Source organism: Gopherus evgoodei, chromosome 5, assembly GCF_007399415.2.
Source record: "Gopherus evgoodei ecotype Sinaloan lineage chromosome 5, rGopEvg1_v1.p, whole genome shotgun sequence".
Classification (NCBI taxonomy): Eukaryota; Metazoa; Chordata; order Testudines; family Testudinidae; genus Gopherus; species Gopherus evgoodei.
In genome coordinates, this window is record NC_044326.1 from 23329610 (window position 1) to 23351655 (window position 22046).

The 22046-nt window shown below is 40.3% G+C and overlaps 1 protein-coding gene across 8 annotated transcripts in view; it reads left to right on the forward strand.

Annotated features, from left to right (window-relative positions):
* Nucleotides 1-22046, forward strand: part of ABLIM2 (actin binding LIM protein family member 2) — a 241224-nt gene that overhangs the window by 59607 nt on the left and 159571 nt on the right. For all 8 annotated transcript variants that reach the window (XM_030564068.1, XM_030564061.1, XM_030564064.1 and 5 more), the window contains exon 2: nt 2581-2724. In XM_030564068.1, the coding sequence (XP_030419928.1) occupies nt 2581-2724 (144 nt within the window). The remainder of the gene's footprint in view (nt 1-2580; nt 2725-22046) is intronic.

Here is a 22046-nt window from a genome sequence, read left to right on the forward strand (position 1 = left end):
TTGCTTTTGGGGTGTGTTTGTTTTTTATCAAAAGAAGATTTAAGTTGATTTAAAATGACATTTACCTTTGGTGCTGACGATCTTGAAAGTTCAATGTACTATTTACTAAATGTGATAGAAAAATATATTTGACTGAAAGTCACATAACGTAGAAAAACAAAGTTTATGCATGCATCCCTAGCATATTGCATATGATTTCTTTTATATGTAAACTTACAGCTTAATCATAAAAATCCTTACTCAAGTGAGTATGTACCTTACATGAATACTTGTGTGAGGAAAAGTTTGCAGGCTTTCGCTTTTAGAGATTAGAAATAGAAAACACCTGTTAGATCATCTCTCTTCCAGGGCAGGATCCTTCCTCCAGTATTAAGTATTTGCAATACAAATTACTAGGTATTTGCATGTTTCATAAAAAATGTCTTGCTCAACATTTTAATATATACTTCTGGGAAAGCAGAACAACATCTTACCTCTGTTTTTCACTATTCTAAAAGGGTGACTGTGCCTGGGAGTCTGAAGAAAGTGCCTGGATATGTTTTGCATAGAATCTGATTTGCAAGAGTGCATGATAGTTTATATGAGAATAAGTATTTTAAGCCCACTATTCTGGATCAGTTCCAACATCAATGGTTATATCTTGCTTGCCAGAAATTCTGCTATAGGTTCAATTAGCTAAGTTCTCTTAACTTTTACTGAGACTTAGACTCCTAGAGATTTAGGCCCTTGTGAAAATTGTATCCTGGTCTTTATGTTGGCAAATTTTGTGATAGAAGAATTCATATTTGTTGTATGTGGCTATGATGAGGAAAGCTACTATGTAACTGTCTTACTTTTCTGCCACAGAGTTGTCAATGAAGTTCTGATTGCAGACTCTTTATCACTAGTGATGATGTAAGGGGCAAATCACATTGTGATTTTCCTCCCCACACCCCCAATTCGATTTGAGTTTGCAAACTATTGGTTAGAAGCAATTATATTTTGACTTCTGAGCTGAGAACATTTTGCTCTGGATGTCAATAAGTGAGATCAGAGCTCCACTCACCAAGTCATATTTATTATAGTTATTCCTTCAGTGGCTTCAGATGTATTTTAATGTAGTAATAAATTAATCACTATCTTAGTGCTTCAGTGCCACATACCGAAGAACGTGTCTGCTGACTAAGCACAATTATATGAGTACCAAGATTACCAAGCGTGTACCGTACCAGAACTCTGTAGTAATATCATAGTGCTTAACATTCTTTAACGTTCCCCAAACTTTGTGTCTCCTGGCTGGAAATTTGCTATTTACAGTACATTGGTGTTTTCCAAACTGGGGGATTAACGTGGGCAAAGGACTAGCTGGGAGCATAGGCCTCTTAGTTCTTCAGGTTCTCAGCCTTCATTTGAAAAAAGTCTGTCATGGGTACAAAGAAACCTTCAAACATAAAGCATGTGCAACTGATGTAGCGATATCTCTCTAAGTTTGCAGTACCCATGAAAAATAGCTCTGAGCCCATTCATAGCAATGGGTGCTAATGTTGATGCTAATGATGATACTTTATATATCAACATTTTAAGCTATTTCAATTCTCATCAAAGCATGTAACAAGGCAGGGGAAGGGTCATCTGAAGATCTATGCCAGTGTTTTCCAAAGAGTTCTGTTTAGGAAGACGTGGAGGGAGGCACCAAAAAGACTAGCCATGAGAGGGGACTTGGAGGATGTACAATTAATATGTGTAGGCTTAAACAATGCATGGTGAGGTTGCAGGCAGAGGAAGAGTGCAGTTGGTTTTATTTTGCTGAGGTGGAGCTCAGCATTCAAAAGTTAAGGAAACTTTACAATATCTTTGTAGTATCTTCAGTGTCTGTCATCACATAATACTATTGTAACAAATAAGTGTGCACATAATAGTTCATGGTTATGCTTATCCGGAATGTCATGTAACCTGTGGAAGCAGAACTTAGATCCTCCGGTTCTAAAAGCACAAGCATTTATCAGATGAGCTAAAGGAAAGTCTTTCGTAATTGCTTATAGTCTGGGGCGGAATCAGGTGCTTGAGATCCTGTGACATCAGTTTCAGCAAAATAATTTGTAACTAGAGCTGGTTGATTTTTTTATTTTTTGGAACTGACAAAATATTTAATTTAAAATTGTAATTAAACAGTGTGATGCAAACTGGAAAAAAAAGGCAGCTGAATTTTCTCTTTATACAACCCTTGATCCAAAATGTTTTTGTTCAAATTGCTTGTGAAATTCATAAGCTATGTACAATTCTTTTTCATAATTGCGGTGGTAACCTAAATGGAAGTGAAAATCAGCAGTGATGCTTTAAAATTCTGAGCAGACTGTTTACACTAACATATGACTCTAAAGGAAATTCAATTAAAATAAAGTTTAAAAAGACCACTTCAGGAGCTGGCCAACACCAACAAGTGAGACCACTTTGGCCCAGGATTCACATTCATGGCATGTTTTGACTGAAATGTCAATTTTCATTATTTGTTTGTCTAATAAGACCATTGTTTTATGTAATTTGTCCAGCAGAAGTTTTTAATCTACTGTATGTTCTTATACATCTTCTCTTTCTTTACAGTTTCTCAACCACAGGCTGTACATAGCCACCTGGAGAAACCATCGAGTACAGCAATTCTCTGCAATAACTGCGGAAACCCATGCAAAGGGGAAGTTTTGAGAGTTCAGAATAAATATTTTCATATTAAGTGCTTTGTTTGTAAAGGTAAGTGTTTACTATTTATTACTGTCTGCTGTTATTGATTATATATATATATATATTACAATAACGCCCTGGAGATTGTGGCCCCATTGTTTTGGAAACAGCACAGATCTATAGTACAAACCAGTCCTCGCATCAAAGAGTTTATGGTCCTAAGACCCTGATCCTGCAGCGAGTTCCAAGTGCAAGGGTTCACCCAGCTGGAGCTTTTTGCAAGATTGGAGCCTAAATAGGGACAAGATGGGAGAGGAACATGACACGGGCGGTGGAAGTCAAGGGTAACAACAAAGGAACACAAGATTCCATAGATTACACTGGTCTACAATTTTTGAGAAGTCGTCTGCTTCAGAGATAAAATGTGATATTATTATGTATTTTGATGTGCTGAATTCAAATATGACAATTAAAACAACTGATTGGCTACTGTTTCTAAGATATTTAAGTTTTTACATTTTATGTCGATGTATATTGTGTAGATAGTAGAGTTTTAATCATAAATTGTAAACCTAGGTCTTTTCATGTGTTTATGGTTGCTTTACATGATAATATTTCACCTGTCCTGTTTATGTAACACTTTAAAAATCAGCAAAAGGGTTATATAAATAAAATTAATTATGAAACAAAAGGCAAAAAAATTATGTACATAGTTTAGTCCTATTCAGTGTCTACTCGGCGCTTCTTGGCTTGTCTCTTGTATTCATTAAATGGAGCATCTCTTGTCACTGTCCAGCAATAGTCTGCAAGCATTGATGGGCTCCATTTGCCCTGATAGCCTGCCAGGAGATTCCACTGCTGTAGTCTGGAGCCCAACAGCTCTGCCTTACTCTTGGGTAGTTCCAAATCCCTGACAAGGTCATTGAGTTCACCTTGTGTTATGAGGTGTGGTTCAGAGGAGGAGGATGGGAGAAAATGTGGGTCCTGTGACATTGATGGTTCAGGACCAGAAGTTTCATCCTCTTCCTCGTCTGACTCAAGTGAGAATGATTCTGGTGCATCAGGAACCGGCAGTCCTTCTCCGTGGGGTACTGGATGTATAGCTGATGGAATGTTTGGATAATGCACAGTCCGCTTTTTCTTCTTTGACACACTTTTCCCAACTGGAGGCACCATGCAGAAGTAACAATTGCTGGTATGATCTGTTGGCTCTCTCCAAATCATTGGCACTGCAAAAGGCACAGATTTCCTTTTCCTTTCAACCACTGGCGAAGATTTGTTACACAAGTGTTGCAGCATATGTGTGGGGCCCACTTCTTGTCCTGATCTCCAATTTTGCAGCCAATATAAAGGTGATAGGCTTTCTTAACCATAGTGGTTAGACTGCACTTTTGTGATGCAAAAGTCACTTTACCACAAACATAGCAGAAGTTATCTGCACTGTTCACACAAGTACGAGGCATCTCTGCTCACTTTGGCTAAACAGAAATGTGTCCCTTTGCAAAATCAAACACTGACAAATTAGAGAGCACGACACTGTATGATTTCTAGAGCTGATATAGGGCAATTTGTTCAGCAGAGTGTTGTAAGCTTCGTTATGATTGCATCATCCATGACTTCTAGGAATAACATGATGCAATTCATATCATGTATGACGCAATACCAGCTTCAGATTGCATCATTCATTGTTTTGCCTAAAAAGCAAGTACTGTCCCAAACCCAGTCATAGATTTATTCATAGATCCAGTCAAAGATGTATTTCAGTCATTTCTGGTTTAAATTGAGATCCCTTCCCTTTATAACTCACTTATCCTCCGCCATTCCCAAGTCAAGGGTCGTATATACTGACCCAATAGCATATCTTGAAAACTAGAGCCAATCAACAATTTTAAGCATCATTTTCATTCTCAGTAGCCCAGAATTAGTAAAGTTGGACTACGTTTATTTCAGAAGCATTTTGGCTGTAGAGCAGTGTTAGCTGTGTCCAGTTTGCAGGATAACTTTGTAGGTTTTAAAGGTCTGTTTTGTTTTAAACATATAAATGAACAAATTGATAATTAATCTTTAATAGGCCATTTGCCTAGCTATTGCCAGTCAACAGTTTACTGCAACTTTATTTCCAAACACCATCTACAAGACAGATGCTCTATTCTTTAGGCTGTAAATTATAGAGGTCCCAACTGAGATCTGAAACCCACTGTGGTAGGCAGTGTACAAACTCGTAGTGAAAGACCATCCCCCAGAAGAGCTGGCAGCCTTAGGTTGGAATGGGAAATTGAAGCAGAGAGAGATGAAGTGAATTGCTAAAGGTCACATAGCTGGTTAAAGGAACAACTATGCTTAGAACTCAGGTCTGCTAACGCCTAGACCAGTTCTTTATCCGCTGGGCCATGTGTGCAGTTTGTTTAATTTTTAATTCTGCTCAAAATATAGTTGAGCACATTTTCAATGGCACATCAAATGAGTTTCTCCTTCGGATTGTTCCCTCTGTCAAGTACAGCTATATCTTTATTAATCCCGTGGAACAAATCTCACAGCATGTAATATTCAATACCTGGATGAATCTTTAATGAATTAGGTATAGTGACAGTATTAGATATTGTGACTTAATACAGTTTGATGCTATATCATTTTGTGGAAAAATTATACAGGAAGACAAATAAGCAATAATACAGTGTTCTAAATGGAACAAATATTTTAGTTACATCCACAGAGCTAGTGGAATAAAGGTCATAACTTAAAGTATTTAAAGTGGACTAAAATCAGTACATATTTTTCAGATGCACGACCAATTGGGTATTCACCCACAAAAGCTTATGCTCCAATACTTCTGTTAGTCTATAACAGGGGTCGGCAACCTTTCAGAAGTGGTGTGCCGAGTCTTCATTTATTCACTCTAATTTAAGGTTTCGTGTGCCAGTAATACATTTTAACGTTTTTAGAAGGTCTCTTTCTATAAGTCTATAATATATAACTAAACTGTTGTTGTGTGTAAAGTAAATAAGGTTTTTTAAATGTTTAAGAAGCTTCATTTAAGGTTAAATTAAAATGCAGAGTCCCCTGGACCAATGGCCAGGACCCGGGCAATGTGAGTGCCACTGAAAATCAGCTCGCATGCCGCCTTCGGCACATGTGCCATAGGTTGCCTACCCCTGGTCTATAAGGTGCCACAGAACTCTTTCTCAACTAACAGACATTGCTGCTGAATTCTAACTCCTTTATAGTTGAAATGAATTGATTAGAGAACAGAAAACAAAATTCAGGAATTTTTCAAAAGACAGCTTTTTAATTTAGATCTGTTCAAAGTTAAGCCTGCTAAAGGGGCCTTCTTCCCCAAACATGAGCCCAACCGTACTCCCATTGAAATAAGCAGAAGTTCTGCCATTGCTTTCAGTGGAAGTAGCGTCAGTCCTCTGATCTCTTCTTTTATCACTTTCCAGATTGGTTTGTAATTTTATGTCTTTTCAGGAGTCTTCAGTTAGGTGCTTATACTGTGTGTATCCCAAACATCTGTTTTATGGAGTGGATTTTGAATTTATATACACTAGAACGTGGGTGGTAAAATCATCATGTCAACTCAATACAGCCTCCAGAAAAATCTCTCATACTTTGAGGGATGAAGTGGATGTTTTCTCTTTAGCATCCTACAAAAGTATATTGATGACACTGGAGATACCTGCAGAGTTCCAGTCAGTAAAAGAAATTGTGTTTTGGCTAAATCGGGAATTTTTCCTATTTTGTTTTCTTTTTCCTATTTTAAACAATCCGTTAAGTTTTATTCAATAATAGTAACGTGCTGTGGAATGTTCTTCTGACAAATGGAAAATTGTATTCACAAATGAAATTTTGTACATTAAAATCTTAGGAAGAGAGGAGGAATGTCTTACATGAGGCCAGATGAAAAACACTTTATTTTACCCTGATACATGTTTGGAGCCCATGAGGCAGGAAAAAAAAAACATCCAAAAAAGAAGAAAATAATCTTTTTAATACGTTATCCCTAATGACTAAAAGAAACGACACCTAAGCCTGCTCACGTCATCTGTTTCCTCTAGGGAACTTGTCATGAATTCCCTGATTCCTATCACCCGGGCTAACCCAAAATGAATAATTGCCAGAACCACCCTAAACTGGCAGTCTTCTTTGTGGACAGACCTTCAACATAACATCAGTGAAGTTAATGGAGCTATGACAGTTTACTCCAGCTGATAATCACCTCCTTGGTGTTTAGACCCTTCAAATACTTGTAGACATTTATCATATTTTACCTTAGTCATCTTTTTGCCAAGCTTATACTTATTTAGGTCTTTTAATCTTTCCTGATAAATCAAATCTCATGTTCATTTTGTTGCTTGTTTGTGAACTCCTTCCAATCCATTGACATCTTTCTGGTGTCTAGTTTTTCAGAACTGTAGACAGTATTCTAATGCAGACTTACCACTTCAGTGTAGGATGGAAGGTAAAGGAACCATTGGCTATAGGTAGCACAGGCTAAATAAATAATTAAATAAATAAAATTTGCACAAGTTGTTAGGCCAACTTTATTGTGTGGTCCTTTTTTAATAGTATGATAAACTTAGTGGATGAAGGGAACACAAAATATGTGTTAGGATTTAATAAAGCATCTGATAACATTACTCACAAAATCATACCTTTAAAGCTTTGGACACGAACATGAAGATTGTAAACTAGCTAAAAGCCCATGAACAAAGGATATAACTGAATCTGTACTGAGTTTAGGGGAGGTGTGCAAGGAGATACAGCATAGTTTTATCCAATTACTTTTTTTTAATGGCACATGATCTTACATTGGGAGGAGTAACAATTACTTGTGAGCACATAAGTGATATATAGAACCAATTTATTTGAGGGAGCATTAGTTGTGGGAAGGGGAGTGGAGTGGAATGGGGTAATTCTGCTGCCTGGCTTACTAGCTATCAAAACAATTGAATGTATTATCATATTGCTACATGGTTATCCCTATGTGTATTGTGAGTTTCATGAATTATCCAGGTGCCAACAGCTTGCTTATAGACTTCTTTTATTTGAAATGACATATATAAATATATAAAAATAATGAAACTGCCACCAAAGGTTCAAAGTCCCACCCTATCTCTTTCAGGTTCCCCAGATAAAGCTCCACTATGTTCCAAAACAAAGAGAAATGTCAAAAAGAGGGTTGAAAAGCTAATACATCAGTTAATGATTGCTCTGACTTATAACTGTGAGGAAACAGATCCAGGTTAAAGGTAATAATAACAATGCTATGAATGCCAGGAACTCTCCAATAAAATCAGTGAGGTCCGTAATATGTTCCAGACTGATGTACTGAAGATGCAGAAGCATCGTTTGTAGACCAAGTAAAAAATCTAATTTCTGCAACTCATCCTATCAGTCTGGAACTACAGGACATCTGTCTGCATGTCCCTTGCATTGGGCCCAGTTCCTAAATCTTTACTCTGTCTTTACTCAGACAGAGCTCCCATTTAAGTCAGTTTTAATAAAAGTGTAATAACAGGATTTAAACTTTGTGCCATTGAAATATAAGGCAATGCTCTTTTCTTTAGGCTGTAAATCCTTTGGTTAACAGCTATGAGAATGCTGTTTTGTTTTTTTTTCATTAAAGCAGTAGAAAAATATGAAAGAGAATGACAAAACAGGATAAAATATTGACTATTAGGGTATACAATTCAAACTAAATCCATTTTCTAGTTCACTCCTAGGGTATCTGTCACAATAGCTTTTCATATGGTACGTGATGTTAGAGAAATTCTGGTCCTCTAGGCCAACCACAGGACAGATCGTGAGTTCTAACACTTAGATTTCGCCAACCAGTTGTACCAGGTGCAAACTCCTCAAGCACTTTAACAGCCTTAACACGTAGTCACAAACAGTTCCCTTGGGTACTCCAGTCTTTCTTGCCACCCAAGTGAGTGATGTTGTAGATCGTCCCATACACCAAGAATCACAGCAATATTCAGCAGAGTTCTGTGGCACCATATAGACTAACAAGCATATTGGAGCATGAGCTTTCTTGGGTGAATACTCACTTCGTTGTATGCATACAATATTCAGGTTACTCCTAATCCCAAAGGACCAGTCACTTACCCTAGGTCAGTTGCACTTCAGGTCTCACACCAAAGACAATGCTTGTAGCCAATTCTATGGTAAACTATACGAAGATTTATTAAATAGGAAAAGGAAATTAGAGAGTTATTTACAAAGTTAAAGCAAGCAAACACAGATACATGAATGAGTTACAATCTTAGGTTTTCAAAAGTCTATAGGCATCTATAATCATCAAGTTCTATTTGTCCTTTAGGGCTAACCCAGGCAAAGCTGCTGGGGATCTCTTGTTTATGCCCAGAAACAGCTTGCTGACCCAGCATCTCCAAGCACCTAGAGATACCTAGTTGCATTTGTTCAAGGTTTTCATCCCCCTCCTGCTGTATGATGTGAGGTGCAAACTCATCTGATGGGATGAGTCCACTTGCATGACTCCTCTTCACAGGGAGCAAAGCAGAACAACAATAAGTTTTTAGTCCTTTTGTTGAGGATTCCTCCATCCAGATGTGGGGAGTTTCCAGTTGTCAGAACCACTCATAGCCTTTCCGGCATTGGTGGATCTCCTTCCTTCAGAAGGGGCATAACAATTAATTAATATCCCTCTTCAGTATGGCGATTCACATAGTCACAGAGTCTCACAGTACAACCGTTCAAATATTACATTACAACATGGAACACAGATATTACAAGTAAGATTAAAGCATGCAGCATCTCACAAGTATTCAAATGAATCTAAACACTAAATTCTTCCTTATAATTCTAATGCCTGTTTTATCAGTATCAACCCACAAGTGAGCCAGACAGATTACAGCTATGTATCTGTTAGTGTCTAGTTGAGATACAGGGACTTTGACATGAGCTGGCACTTGGCCTGCTAGTGTCACGGTGTCATTACATTACCCTGGACAACTAAAGTTTGATCCCATATAGATAATAAAGATAGAGATCATCTTTATTTTGGCTCAAGTTATTCTTGAGGCTCTCTGTGTTTATGGTATGATAGCTTTCTAACATGTACAGCATAACACTGAACTGCATGGAGCATTACTATTTAGGAAATAGTTCAGGAGCATATATAAGGCCAATGTTTTATCTGAGGTGCACAGATAATTTGGTGATGGCTGGCATAGATTTGAGTATAAATTAAAAAATTAAAAAAACAGAGGGTGTGACTCTTCATGCTTTAAATGATCACCTCTAGCATGCTGTGGCAGGAACAAATTCACACAACTTCCACGAATGCTGCTCTGCAAACCTACCGTGGCCTTGTGTGGAGTCCTGCAGTTTCCCTACTAAATAAATATGGCCCTGCAAAACCCTACTATAAAGTTATACAGATGTGAGTGGAATGTGCTGTGCATGGTTTCTCTGTCCTTAGCCAGGTTATAGTCAAAGACAAGGCAGCGAACTTGCAACCTGAACCTCAGATGTAGAAAAACAAGGCCTGCTATATAGGATCAGCTTTACCATGTATCGACCCATCTTTTCTTTAGGTCTTGCTACTCAAACTTTAATCAAAACCCATTGGACCCTGGATTGCTATAGTGCTGTATGTGCCTTGGAAACAGTAGCTCTGCTCCTCCATGGTGAAATAGTTCGCTTTTTAGTGTATGCACCCTCCTAGGTATTTAATCTTGCATATTGGGTTTAATTGATCATAATGGGTCAGATCTTCAACTTGTGTAAATTGGTGTAGCTCTGTAAGCCAAGGTGCCTGTTTCACAATTGCACTAATGCAGGGGTTCTCAAACTGGGGGTCGGGACCCCTCAGAGGGTTGTGAAGTTATTACCTGGGGAGTCGTGAGCTGTCAGCCTCGACCCCAAACCCCACTTTGCCTCCAGCATTTATAATGGTGTTAAATGTATAAAAAAGTGTTTTTAATTTATTAGGGGGTCACGCTCAGAGGCTTGCTACATTAAAGGGGTCACCAGTACAAAAGTTTGAGAACCACTGCACTAATGCCTCCTTTATACAACTGTGGCAGTGAAAAGGGGGTCTTAGAGTGGGTATTCGTTACAGCTCACCCATGTTAAAGTCCCTTTTACGTGACCGGAGTGATGGAAAGCACCCTTAGTGTACATGAGAATTGGAGTCAAAAATTTTAACTGCATTGGATTCAGATGAGAAGATGGGCAGAGCTAGGACTGAGTATTCACTAGAGAAGGAAAAAATTAGAAGGTATCTGTAACTTGGTAACAGGGAGTGGTTTGTTTATGACATCAAACCCATCTGCTGGGCTATAAATAAGCATGTTTAAAGCTCCATGTGTAATCCGAGGGATTTGCATTTGAACATAGTGTAAAACCAAAAGATATCAGGTTGCAGGAGAGGAGCCATCTACAGAAAACTTGAAAGTAAGATTAGAGCCCCAAACGAAGTTAACAAAGCAGGTGTGGTTCGCTACCTTGCATTCAGACAATACGAGCAGTGTATTCATCACTGGCAAAATCCTTCAGGGCCCTGTTGGACCCTGAACATGGTAAATAGATATACCAGGAATAAGTGAGCAATGGACATGGAATTCTCACAATCTGTCTTGAAGAATTTAGTGGCCTGACCATTCTGTCGCATCAGATTTACAGTGGTGTGACTCTGTTCATTGATTTCTTTGGAGTCATGCCAGTGTAAAACTGATGTAATTCAGTGGTCAATCCGATCCTGTGTTGGGCTTTTCAGATCATAGCTTTTTTAAAAATTCTATAATGTATATCAGGCTGTAAGTTTATTTATTCTTCTGATTTGCCTTGTTTCTTACCTACCTCCACCTTTTCTGGCATAGGTTTTTTTACTAGTGCACAAGTAATTGTTGATGATGATCAGGTACAGCCTCCAATATAGAGCCCAGCAAATTCTAGTCATTACTCAAATAATATCACAAAATTTCTGATCTACCAAGCACTTGGTATGCTTAACTTTTAGCACATAAATAGTCCAATTCAAATCCGATTGAAAGTTAAACACATGCTTCAGAGGTTTGCTGGATTGGGACAATGGACTATGTGTAAAACTTTCATAGGTAAATACATAAGAAAATAAGAATGGCCATACTAGGTCAGACCAATGGTCCATCTAGCCCAGTATCCTGTCTTCTGACAGTAGCCAATGCCAGATGCTTCAGAGGAAGTGAACAAAACAGGGCAATTTATCGAGTGATCTGTTGTCCCCTGTCATCCAGTCCCAGCTTCTAGCTGTCCGAGGTTTAGGAACATCCAGAGCAAGGGGTTATGTCCATGACCATCTTGGCTGATAGCCATTGATGGACCTATACTCTATGACTTATTTAATACTTTTTAAAATCAGCTATACTTTCAGCCTTTAACATCCCTGGCAATGAGTTCTGCAGGTTGACTGTGCATTGTCTGAAGAAGTGCTTCCTTGTGTTTGTTTTAAACCTACTGCCTATTAATTTCACTGGGTGACTCCTACCCCTTCATATAACACAAGAGCTAAATGACACTTTTTCTCCACACCGTTCATTGTTTTATAGTCCTTTATCATATCCCCCCTCAGTAATCTTCTCCAAGCTGAACAGTCCCAGTCTTTTTAGTTTCTCCGCATACAGAAGCTGTTCCATAACCCTAATCACTTTTGTTGCCCTTCTCTGTACTTTTTCCAGTTCTGATATATCTTTTTTGAGATGGGACAACCAGAACTGCAGACAGTATTCAAGGGCATTCCGTGGATTTATATAGTGGCATTATGATATTTTCTGTCTTATCTATTCCTTACCTAATGCTTCGTAACATTCTTTTAGCATTTTGACTGCTGGCACTTTGAGCAGATAGTTCTTTGAAAACATCCACAATGATTCCGAGATCTCTTTCTTGAGCTGTAACAGCTAATTTAGACCCCATAATTTTGTATGTATAGTTGGGATTATGTTTTGCATTTATCAGAATTGAATTTTTCATCTGCTATTTTGTTGCCCAGTCACCCAGTTTTGTGAGATCCCTTTGTAACTCTTCCCAGTCAGCTTCGGACTTAACTGTCTTAAGTAACTTTGTACTGTCTGCTGATTTTGCAATCTTGTTGTTTACTTCTTTTGTCAGATTATTTATGAATTTATTGAACAGCACTGGTCCCAGTACAGATCGTTGGGGGACCCCGCTATTCTCCTCTCTCCATTGTGAAAAGTGATGATTTGTTCCTGTCCTTTGTTTCCTGTCTTTGAATCATGTTACTGATCCATGAGAGGCCCTTCCCTCTTATCGCAGATCTCCTTACTTCCCCTGAGAGCCTTTGGTGAGGGATCTTATCAAAAAGCATTCTGAAAGTCCAAGTACACTATATTCACTGGATCAGTCTTGTCCACATGTTTGTGACCTCCTCAAAAATGCTAACAGATTGGCGAGGCATGAATTCCCTTTACAAAAGCTGTGTTGACTCTTCCCCAACATATCATGTTTATCTATGTGTCTGTTCATTCTATTCCTTACTATAGTTTCAGCCAATTTGCCCAATACTAAAGTTAGGCTTACTCGCTTGTAAATGCCAGGATTGTGTCTGGAACCTTTTCAAAAAATCAGTGTCACATTAGCTATCCTCCAGTCATCTGGAATGGAGGCTGATTTAAGTGATAGGTTGCATATCACAGTTAGTCGTTCTGCAATTTCATATCTGAATTCCTTGCAAATGGTGAATATCATCAGGCGTGGGTGGTGGGTATCAAAGTCAGGGGAAGGCTCAGCCTACCCAAACGGCCTGTGTAACCCCACCCACACTCCACCCCCAGACTCCCTCTTGCTTCCTGACATGGTTCTTCTTTCCCATGTGGCCGAGCCCTGGGGCAGGGGCACCAGAACAAGGGGAGGGACCAAGGGGACACTTTTTGAAAGTGAAGAGGCCTGACCTGTCCACTTTTTACCAGGGTGGACCACACCCATTTTCTCTCCTCTTCCCCCTGAGACCCCCACCATCCGCCCATGTCCCCACTACCTGGGTTCCCTGGCCACCTGGGGCAGGAGGAGGGTCTGTGACTCCACGCCAGCTCCCCACAGCTGCCTGCATGGCTCCCCATGACCTGGCTCCAGCTGGGAGTTGGAGGGAGGGACTCGGAGCCACAGCCCAGCCACGGTAAGAGCCGTGCACAGGCAGCTGTGAGAAGCTGCAGATTCATGGGGACATGGGCCGGGGGCTGCTCTGGCCCCCCCACACCATGGGCAGAGGAGGGTCCAGCGTGGCTTCCCACAACTGCAGGCCCAGCTCTTTCAATGGCTAGGTGATGGTTCTGAAGCGCCCCCTCCCCAGCTGGAGCCAGGTCAGGAGAGCTGCACAGGCAGCTGTGAGGAGCCTGGGTCCCTCCACCTGCCCTGGGTGGAGCACCTGATACATGAGCAGGGGGCTACCTTTGCCTCCCTGGCTCCCCCCCGACTTTTGGGAGGGTTCTGGCACCCTTCCCCTGGGGCTAGTGGGGGCTAGCCTGTAGCCAGGAATGCAGGGCAACTGGAGCCGGTGCTTGCGCTGGCCACCTACCAGGTTCACTGTCTACCCACTCACCGGGGCACACTGTCTACCCGGCCACTGGGCGCTCTGGGGCTAGAGGAGGGCTCTGGGCTTCGGCGGGGAAAGAGGGGCAGGAGGCGTGGGGCCCCGGGTAGAAGGGGCAGGCCAGTCGGGGCCTAGCCTCTCCAAGCCTGCTTGTCACCCACCACCCATGCCATCAGGTTCTGGTGATTATATTACTGTTTAATTTATCAGTTTGTTATAAAGCCTCTACTATTGGCACCTCAGCCTGGGACACTTCCTCTGACCTGTCACCTAAGAAGAATGGCTCAGATGTGGGAATCTCCTTCGTATCCTCTGCAGTGAAGATCAATGCAAAGAATGCATTTAGTTTCTCTGCAACAGCCTTGTCTTCCCCGATTGCTCCTTTAGCATCTCAGTTGTCCAATGGCCCCACTGATTATTCAGCCCAAGTGCTTGAGGGCCAGATGTTTAAAGGTAGCTATTTTCCTAAAGATGCAGGTAGGTGGCTAGTGCAGTCTTCAAGAGCATCTAACCTTGTTTTCAAGGGAAGTTAAGTACTAGCCTGTGTAGGAGCTCTTGAAAATCCCAATAGGTACCTAGCTGCATCTTTAGGTGTCTAAATCCCTTTGCAGATCTGGCCTTTAGTCCCTGAGGGTAGTTCTACACTGGAAAAAAAAATACCCACTGTCACTTTGAAATAGAAAGCCCAAGCTTGTTTTTTGAGCTGGTTGGTTTGTAAAAAAAGGTTTGATGAGAAATGTTGCTGTGTTTTGACCAGCATTCTGAGTGGTTGACATTTTTTGAAAATACGTATTCATATTTTGACCAGCTCTTATAGGTTTCCTATTTGAGAACATATTATCTGAAGTTAAAAGATCCTATGGTACCGTGGAAGTTTTACTAGAATTGGAGCTGAACTGCTGTGTATAACTAGCTCATAAATGACAAGAGACCAGAATTAATGTTTCCAATCATTAGGAGGTAAAGAATCTTCAGGTGGCTGATAATATATTCATTAAAGAACCCCCCTGGTCATGAAATTATTTTTAATTTTTCTACTGAGTTTATCGTGTTTTCTAATTAGTCTCTGCTATTGTTTGAGGGCATAAAGAACATTCTGCAACTTCTCAGATGTCTTGATCAAATATCCCTTGTCATCCCATAGCCATTATAGCTGGCACTTTGTTGAATGACACACACTTCACCTAGAGTCTGCTGGATTGAATTTTAAGAACACCTGCTTCATGAATTTGTGTGATTAATAAAATGCAATGAGGAGGTTGGGGGTTTCAGTATAATTTATATGTGGGAAAAGAATATCTGAGTGAAGGCAGAATCCAAACATTTTATTCTTTTAAATTCACAGATGGATTAGTTTCATTTTATGAAGTTAAGTTTCTGTTTTGATAGGGCTTTTTTTTGTAATTTCCTTAGTTTCATGTTATATGGGCGTCAAAAGGTGTATAGCAAAACTACAGGTGCTTAATGTAGTCTTCTAAAGTTCTACACATTTCATAAAATGAGAAGCATACACATCTCTCCTTAATCTTTCACTGTCTAGCTTTTAGCTTCTGTTACATCTTCTTGGTCCATGACAGAGGTTTGAACCTTCATTATAGTAAATTAAACACATGTAGAACAGTGGGTGGGATTTTCAAAAGAACTCAGAATTGGGCCAGCTCTTCTCCTGTTGGAGTCAGTGGTGTAAAACTCACTGACTTTGTGGGAAGTAGTTAGGGTAGTGGTGAGTTCTTTGAATATGACACCCAATATTGCTAGTAATGATAACAGTTGGATGGAAATGCACAGATGCAAAGACATTAAAAGTTATTGCCGAACTAAGATAAGCTTTAAATACACAGGGCCAAACTTAGCCCTCAGTTAGATGTGTGCAATCCCACTAAAATTAGGTCCCTTGGTTCAGTTGAATTGTTCAAGTTCTGCTTTTGAGTCAGATTTTCCCATCAGCTAAGACCACTTTAGCTTCTGTTGAATGCTTCTGAGTTGCTGCATGCTTTAATCTTACTTGTCATATCTGTTCCATGTTGTACTGTAGTATTTGAGTGGTTGTATTGTGATCCTTTGTGACTGTGTGAATTGCCATGCAGAAGAGGGATATTAATTAGTGTGAAGAGCTGCTGTTTTACAGAAATCATTACACCCCTTCTGAAGGAAGAGATCCATCGATGCCAGAGATAAAACAATGGAGAATTCTGCTTCTGTACAGCTTAGCACTCTACCTACATCAGGTTCCTCCTATCCCTGTATCTTGGGGCAGGATGTGATTCGGTCTGAGGGGAAGGGATATGATGGAGTGAAGAAAGAAGGCGATGAGAGAACTGCTCAACAAAAGCCACCACCTTCTCAGTAGATCCATCATTTGCAACTGTTTTCCGTGAATCATTGGCACAATGGACCATCTGTCATGTCAGTGTATAATTAGAGCGAGTCTTTAGTTTGCAGATCTTTTACTATGTTGTAACTGGGCACATGAAACTTCTTTCATGAAAAATTAAAACAAAGCCATTAATTTTCTTCTAAAAAGCCAATCTGTGGAATAGTATATGACTGCAATATTCTTTTTAAAGGCCAACACTATCATTAGATGACAGAACTGTAAAATTCAGCACCTGGACATACAGCACCTAGCTTTTAAATTCTTTTTAGCTCCTTTGTAAATTACAAATAGCCATTTTTTTTTGTTTCGGTTATAAAGCAATAACTCAATTCTGAATGGAGGCCAAATTTTGCTATTTTTTCCCCCGTGGGCTGTTGCAGCAGCCTAGGGGAGGGATAGCTCAGTGGTTTGAGCCTTGGCCTGCTTAAACCCAGGGTTGTGAGTTCAATCCTTGAGGGGGGCCATTTACGGATCTGGGGCAAAAATCTGTCTGGGGATTGGTCTTGCTTTGAGCAGGAGGTTAAACTAAAAGACCTCCTGAGGTCCCTTCCAACCCTGATATTCTATGAATAGCCAGCATGCATTGTGCTCTGACTAGACTCTCTCCTGGCTTCCCTTCTAATAAACCCAATGTGCTGCATGGGAGGGGCTTGTATAGGGTTATAACACTGTCCTTGAGCCACTGGGAAATCCCCTTTGTTCTGGGGGAAATCCCCAGTGGAGAGAGTGCCTGGTTTGTAGTGCCCTGCAATGGAGCCTGCCTGCAGGGTACACAAGAAACCCTCAGATGAGCCCTTGTTTCACACTAGGGCATCTGAATCTTAGGTTCTTTGTGAATTTCACAAGACCTTCCTCAGTCTCTTGTATGGAGCCCACCCTTGTCTGGTATAAATCCCCAATCTGAACCTTAAGAGTCCAAAAGATGGGGTACCAGCATGAATTCCTCTAAGCTTAATTACCAGCTTAGATCTAATAGGCTGCCACCAACCAGGACTTACAGTGCCTGGTACACTCTGGTCCCACCAAAAACCTTCCCTGGAGACCCCAAGACCCAGACCCTCTGGATCTTAACACAAGGAAAGTAAACCCTTTCCCCCACCATTGCCTCTCCCAGGCTTCCCCTCCCTGGGTTAACCTGGAAGATCATTGTGATTCAAACTCCTAGAATTTTAAAACACAGAGGAATTCCACCTCTACCCCTCCTCTCTCCCACCAATTCCCTGGTGAGTACCAACTCAATTTCTTTTGAGCCTTAACAAGGGGAAAATCAATCAGGTCTTTTAAAAAGAAAACTTTTAATAAAAGAAAGAGTAAAGATCATCTCTGTAAATTCAAGATGGTATATTACAGGGTCTTTCAGCTTATAGACACTAGAGAGAAGCCTCCCCCCAGCAAAAATACAATTTAAAATACTTCCAGCAAAATACACATTTGCAGATACAGAAAACAATCAAAAGACTAAACTCGCCTTTTTCCTGGTACTTACTAAAATTAGAACAGAAGAGATTTTTTCAGAAAGATTGGAGGAATCTGCTTACATGTCTGGTCCCTCTCAGAACCCAGAGAGAACACGGACAAAGAAGAACACACAAACAAAGACTTCCCTCCACCGAGATTTGAAAGTATCTTGTCTCCTGATTGGTCCTCTGGTCAGGTGTTCCAGGTTCACTGTTTAACCCTTTACAGGTGAAAGAGACATTAACCCTTAACTATCTGTTTATGACAACCCTACTGTAGTTTCTCAATCTGAAAAGCCTGGTTCCAGGAGTCATTTTCCATAGAAGTGTTGCTTTCAGGGCAGCCTGGTGGATGCTTTGGAAACATCTGATGACCATGTGCAAGAACCAAGTTAAAGCAGCCAAAAAATGACACCAAGATTCAGAACACAGTGATTTAAAACAATTCAATCTCTCTTTGCTGATGGACTCTTAGTAACAGCAATACCATTGTCATGGCTATAAAACTAACATGTGATGAAAAATTTCTACCAGCTGTGGTCATCAACATTTTATTTGTTTGTTTTTGACAAAAATGTTTTTTCAATTGTCTGTTTTCAATAGTCTTTTCACTGAAACATGTCATGGGGGTTGACATTTAGAAACAGACCTTAGCTCAAGTCTTTGAAAACTATTATTGCACATGTAAGTAACCAGCATTATAATAGAAATACTGAATGAGAACCTAGCTGAAGAGTTGATCAAATCACAGAAAAGGAAGAAATACATAGACACAAGTGACCAATCAATTTGTTCCAGAGCTAATTGATTCAGAACAAACTGTGCACTATGTAAATTACAAATGTGTGTATTTTAGCAGACACTTTCTCTTTGCTAGGGCATTACATAGAAACTAGCAAAGCTGACAGGAAATAAATAGTTTCTTCCCGTCCCTGAAACAGTAATTATTAGAATGAAGGACTTGAAATTGTATACGTCCTCAGGGAGCAATTATTTTTTCAAAGCTGTTCTGGGTTTCCTTAATGTTTTAATGTTAAATAAATTATGCAGTTACAGAGGAAAAACAGTGACTTACCTTGATTAAAGACAAGATTTTTATTGTTAAATATTTGTTCTCTTTAAAGAAGTGGGATTTGAGATTATTTTGTATGGATTATATTTTGTTCTTCTAAGGCATCGAAAAGGAGTTTCTTTCCTCACTGCACCTAACCCTCCACTGTCTGAAGCAGCACTAACTCCTGCTGAGTTTTTTCCAATTCTCATATGGTACAGCTAGAGTGGATGGGTAAATGGAATGGGGACTCAACCAAGCAACAAAGGTGGGAAGAGGGTCAGCAAAGCCTTCTGTCCAGCTATTCTGGGGAATTAACTGTTTCCTTCCCCAGAGTTTGGGAGTCACTACTGCCTGCTCCTCCCACTGCTGTTTGCACTGGAAGGTGGGTCTACATTGCAATTAAAAACCTGTGTCTAGCGTGTGCCAGCTGACTCGGGCTCACAGGGCTCTGCAAAATGAGAGAGTGCCAGAGCTCGGGCTGCAGCCCAAGCCAGAAAGTGTACACTGCAGTTAAACAGCCCTGCATCCTAAGACCCGTCAGCCTGTCCATGTAGCAATACCCTAAGAGGACAATTGCCTTAAGACTGCAAGGTGTTTCCTGACTGTTTCCCCTCAACTCACATTGGCTGTGGGTTTCTCTTTGAGACGGAATATTTTAATCCTTAATCCAAAGGCCCACTGCTGCAGTCCCTCTGTGTGTGTGACTTCCATTGACCTCAGTTTAGAGTCCCATGCATCCTACAGTTACAGAATTGGACCCCAGGTCTCTTAAAACAAATAGCACTTTTGCAGAGTTGCTGAACTGTATTTAATTTGTCCCTCTGTGATTATCACAATGCATAGAGTTCTCTGTTCGCAGCACAGAGCTGAGAATGAATATGGTATTGTATAACACACATTGGGTTGTGAGTAAGAAACTCTACAATACATCTGGGCAAACTTTTCGGAGCCATCGGACGAAAAATAGCAATTTAAAACAAACAAAAAAACTAAGACACAGACAGATGGGGTAATTGTGCCTTTGTACTGTTAGCCACCTCTGTTCAAAGTGTAACCTTTCCTTGGTAGTTTTCATGCCTATAATAGCAATTACTTGTGCTGTCTTTTTTTTATATTCTAAATGTGTTTAAAATCTATTGATGGTCTTATGGACTTTGGTCCAGTCACATAGTGGCAAGTTTGAGTGCCACTGGAATAAAGGAATCTTCTACAAGGAAGATGAAGAAACTAATTACACACTTCACCTTCCTTCCTCATATGGTTATCACTGCAAGTTTAGACACTACTTCATATCTTCTAGCAATTTTAAAATGTAACATATGCATTGTTACATAAACAATGTAAAAAAGTCCAGAACAGCAGTTCCTATTCTCACCTTTAAATCCGTATTTGATTTATGCTTCTGTCATGCTACTGTATACATAACAGAAAGCTGATGTCTAGCTAGCCATGCACTATTGCTCAAAAAATATGTTCAGGAGGCATATATACTTCTGTATGAACTTAATAAAAGTTAGAATGAGGTTTTCTTGTTGATCTTAAGCGAGACAAAGAACAAGGCTAATGTAGATCAATTGACATGCTGTAAATGGTGACTTAAAATTTAAGCTGCTCTGGATAGCTCTGTTGTTAATATTACACGCACACAACACAGTGAAGTTTACAAGCAACACCTGCACTTCCCTTGTGTGGGCTGTGGATGACTGGTAGCATTGCCTGGATGACACACTTACCTCTTCCATCCTTCTTACATCTCAAATTTCAACCTTATTTGACCTCGAACATTGTAGGTTACTGCAGGTACTGCTCCCAAAAGGAGTTCTTCCAGAAGTGGAGTCAGAGCACTTGACAACAAGGATGTTGTGGTGACTAAGAATAGGTCTGACTGTCCTCCTAGCATAAGAACAAGTTTGAACATCTACCCTTTCTCTCAACCAAATCCAAGCCTCTTTGAAGGTTCAGAGCAGATAAGTCTCTCTCCCTGTGATTTCAAGCAGAGAGCTCTTGGCTCTCTCCTTCCCCTCCTCCCCTGTAATCTCGAAACATAATCCCGGCTCCATCCCTGTTTGTACTGATGAACTGGAGGGAGCTCCTGAGGTTTGCACATGTACTTTGTTAGCAGGGCCAGCCTTTGAGCTGTGCAAAGGAGAATCTCACCTTGTTTTGTTTTTCAGAATGCCAGTCTCTAATCCTTTTCCCATGCAGTCATAGCCTTGGATCTAAACTGATTGCTATAGTCGCAGAGAACAAGTGGCTGGGCTCCACTTCTGCCGCAGGAGGTTTGGGGAAGGGTGGTCCCTCCCACGTACACGCTTTTTATGTAGTGTGTTTTCATTACATTGAGAATGTCTTCCCAAAACATCCTCGTGCTCACTCTCCCCAATGTCCTTATGCCGTCCTTGTGCACAGGAACATAGGAATTGCCACACCACAGCAGACCTGTAATCTATCAAGGTTGCTATTCTGTCTCCATCATTTGCCAGCACTGGATGCCTCATAGGACTCCTATAATGGGCAGTTATGGAATAAACAACAGGAAAAGTTTCTAATCCCTGTAGATTACGGACTTTTTTTTTTGCTTTTGAGAATGAGGGTTTAAATCCCTTCCTTTTTAAGATCGTATTGAATGTGATGGTGAGTGTTGCATGTGGTGATCAAGATACATTTAACAGCATCCCAAAGTAGCCCCTCATCTAGGGACTTATGTCTCTGCACTCAGGCCATGTTTATGCTACAAAATTATGTTGACCTAATTTACGTCCGCATACAACCACTGCAGTTATTAAACCACTTTTGTGTGGGCACATTTGGCTCCTTGTGTTGGTGGTGCGTGTCCTCACTAGGAGCGCTTGCATCAATTGTATTGTCAGTGTGGGGTATTGTGGGATGTCTCCTGAAAGTCAATAACAGTTGACCTAAACAATGCAGGGCCTACCATGACTCAATGCC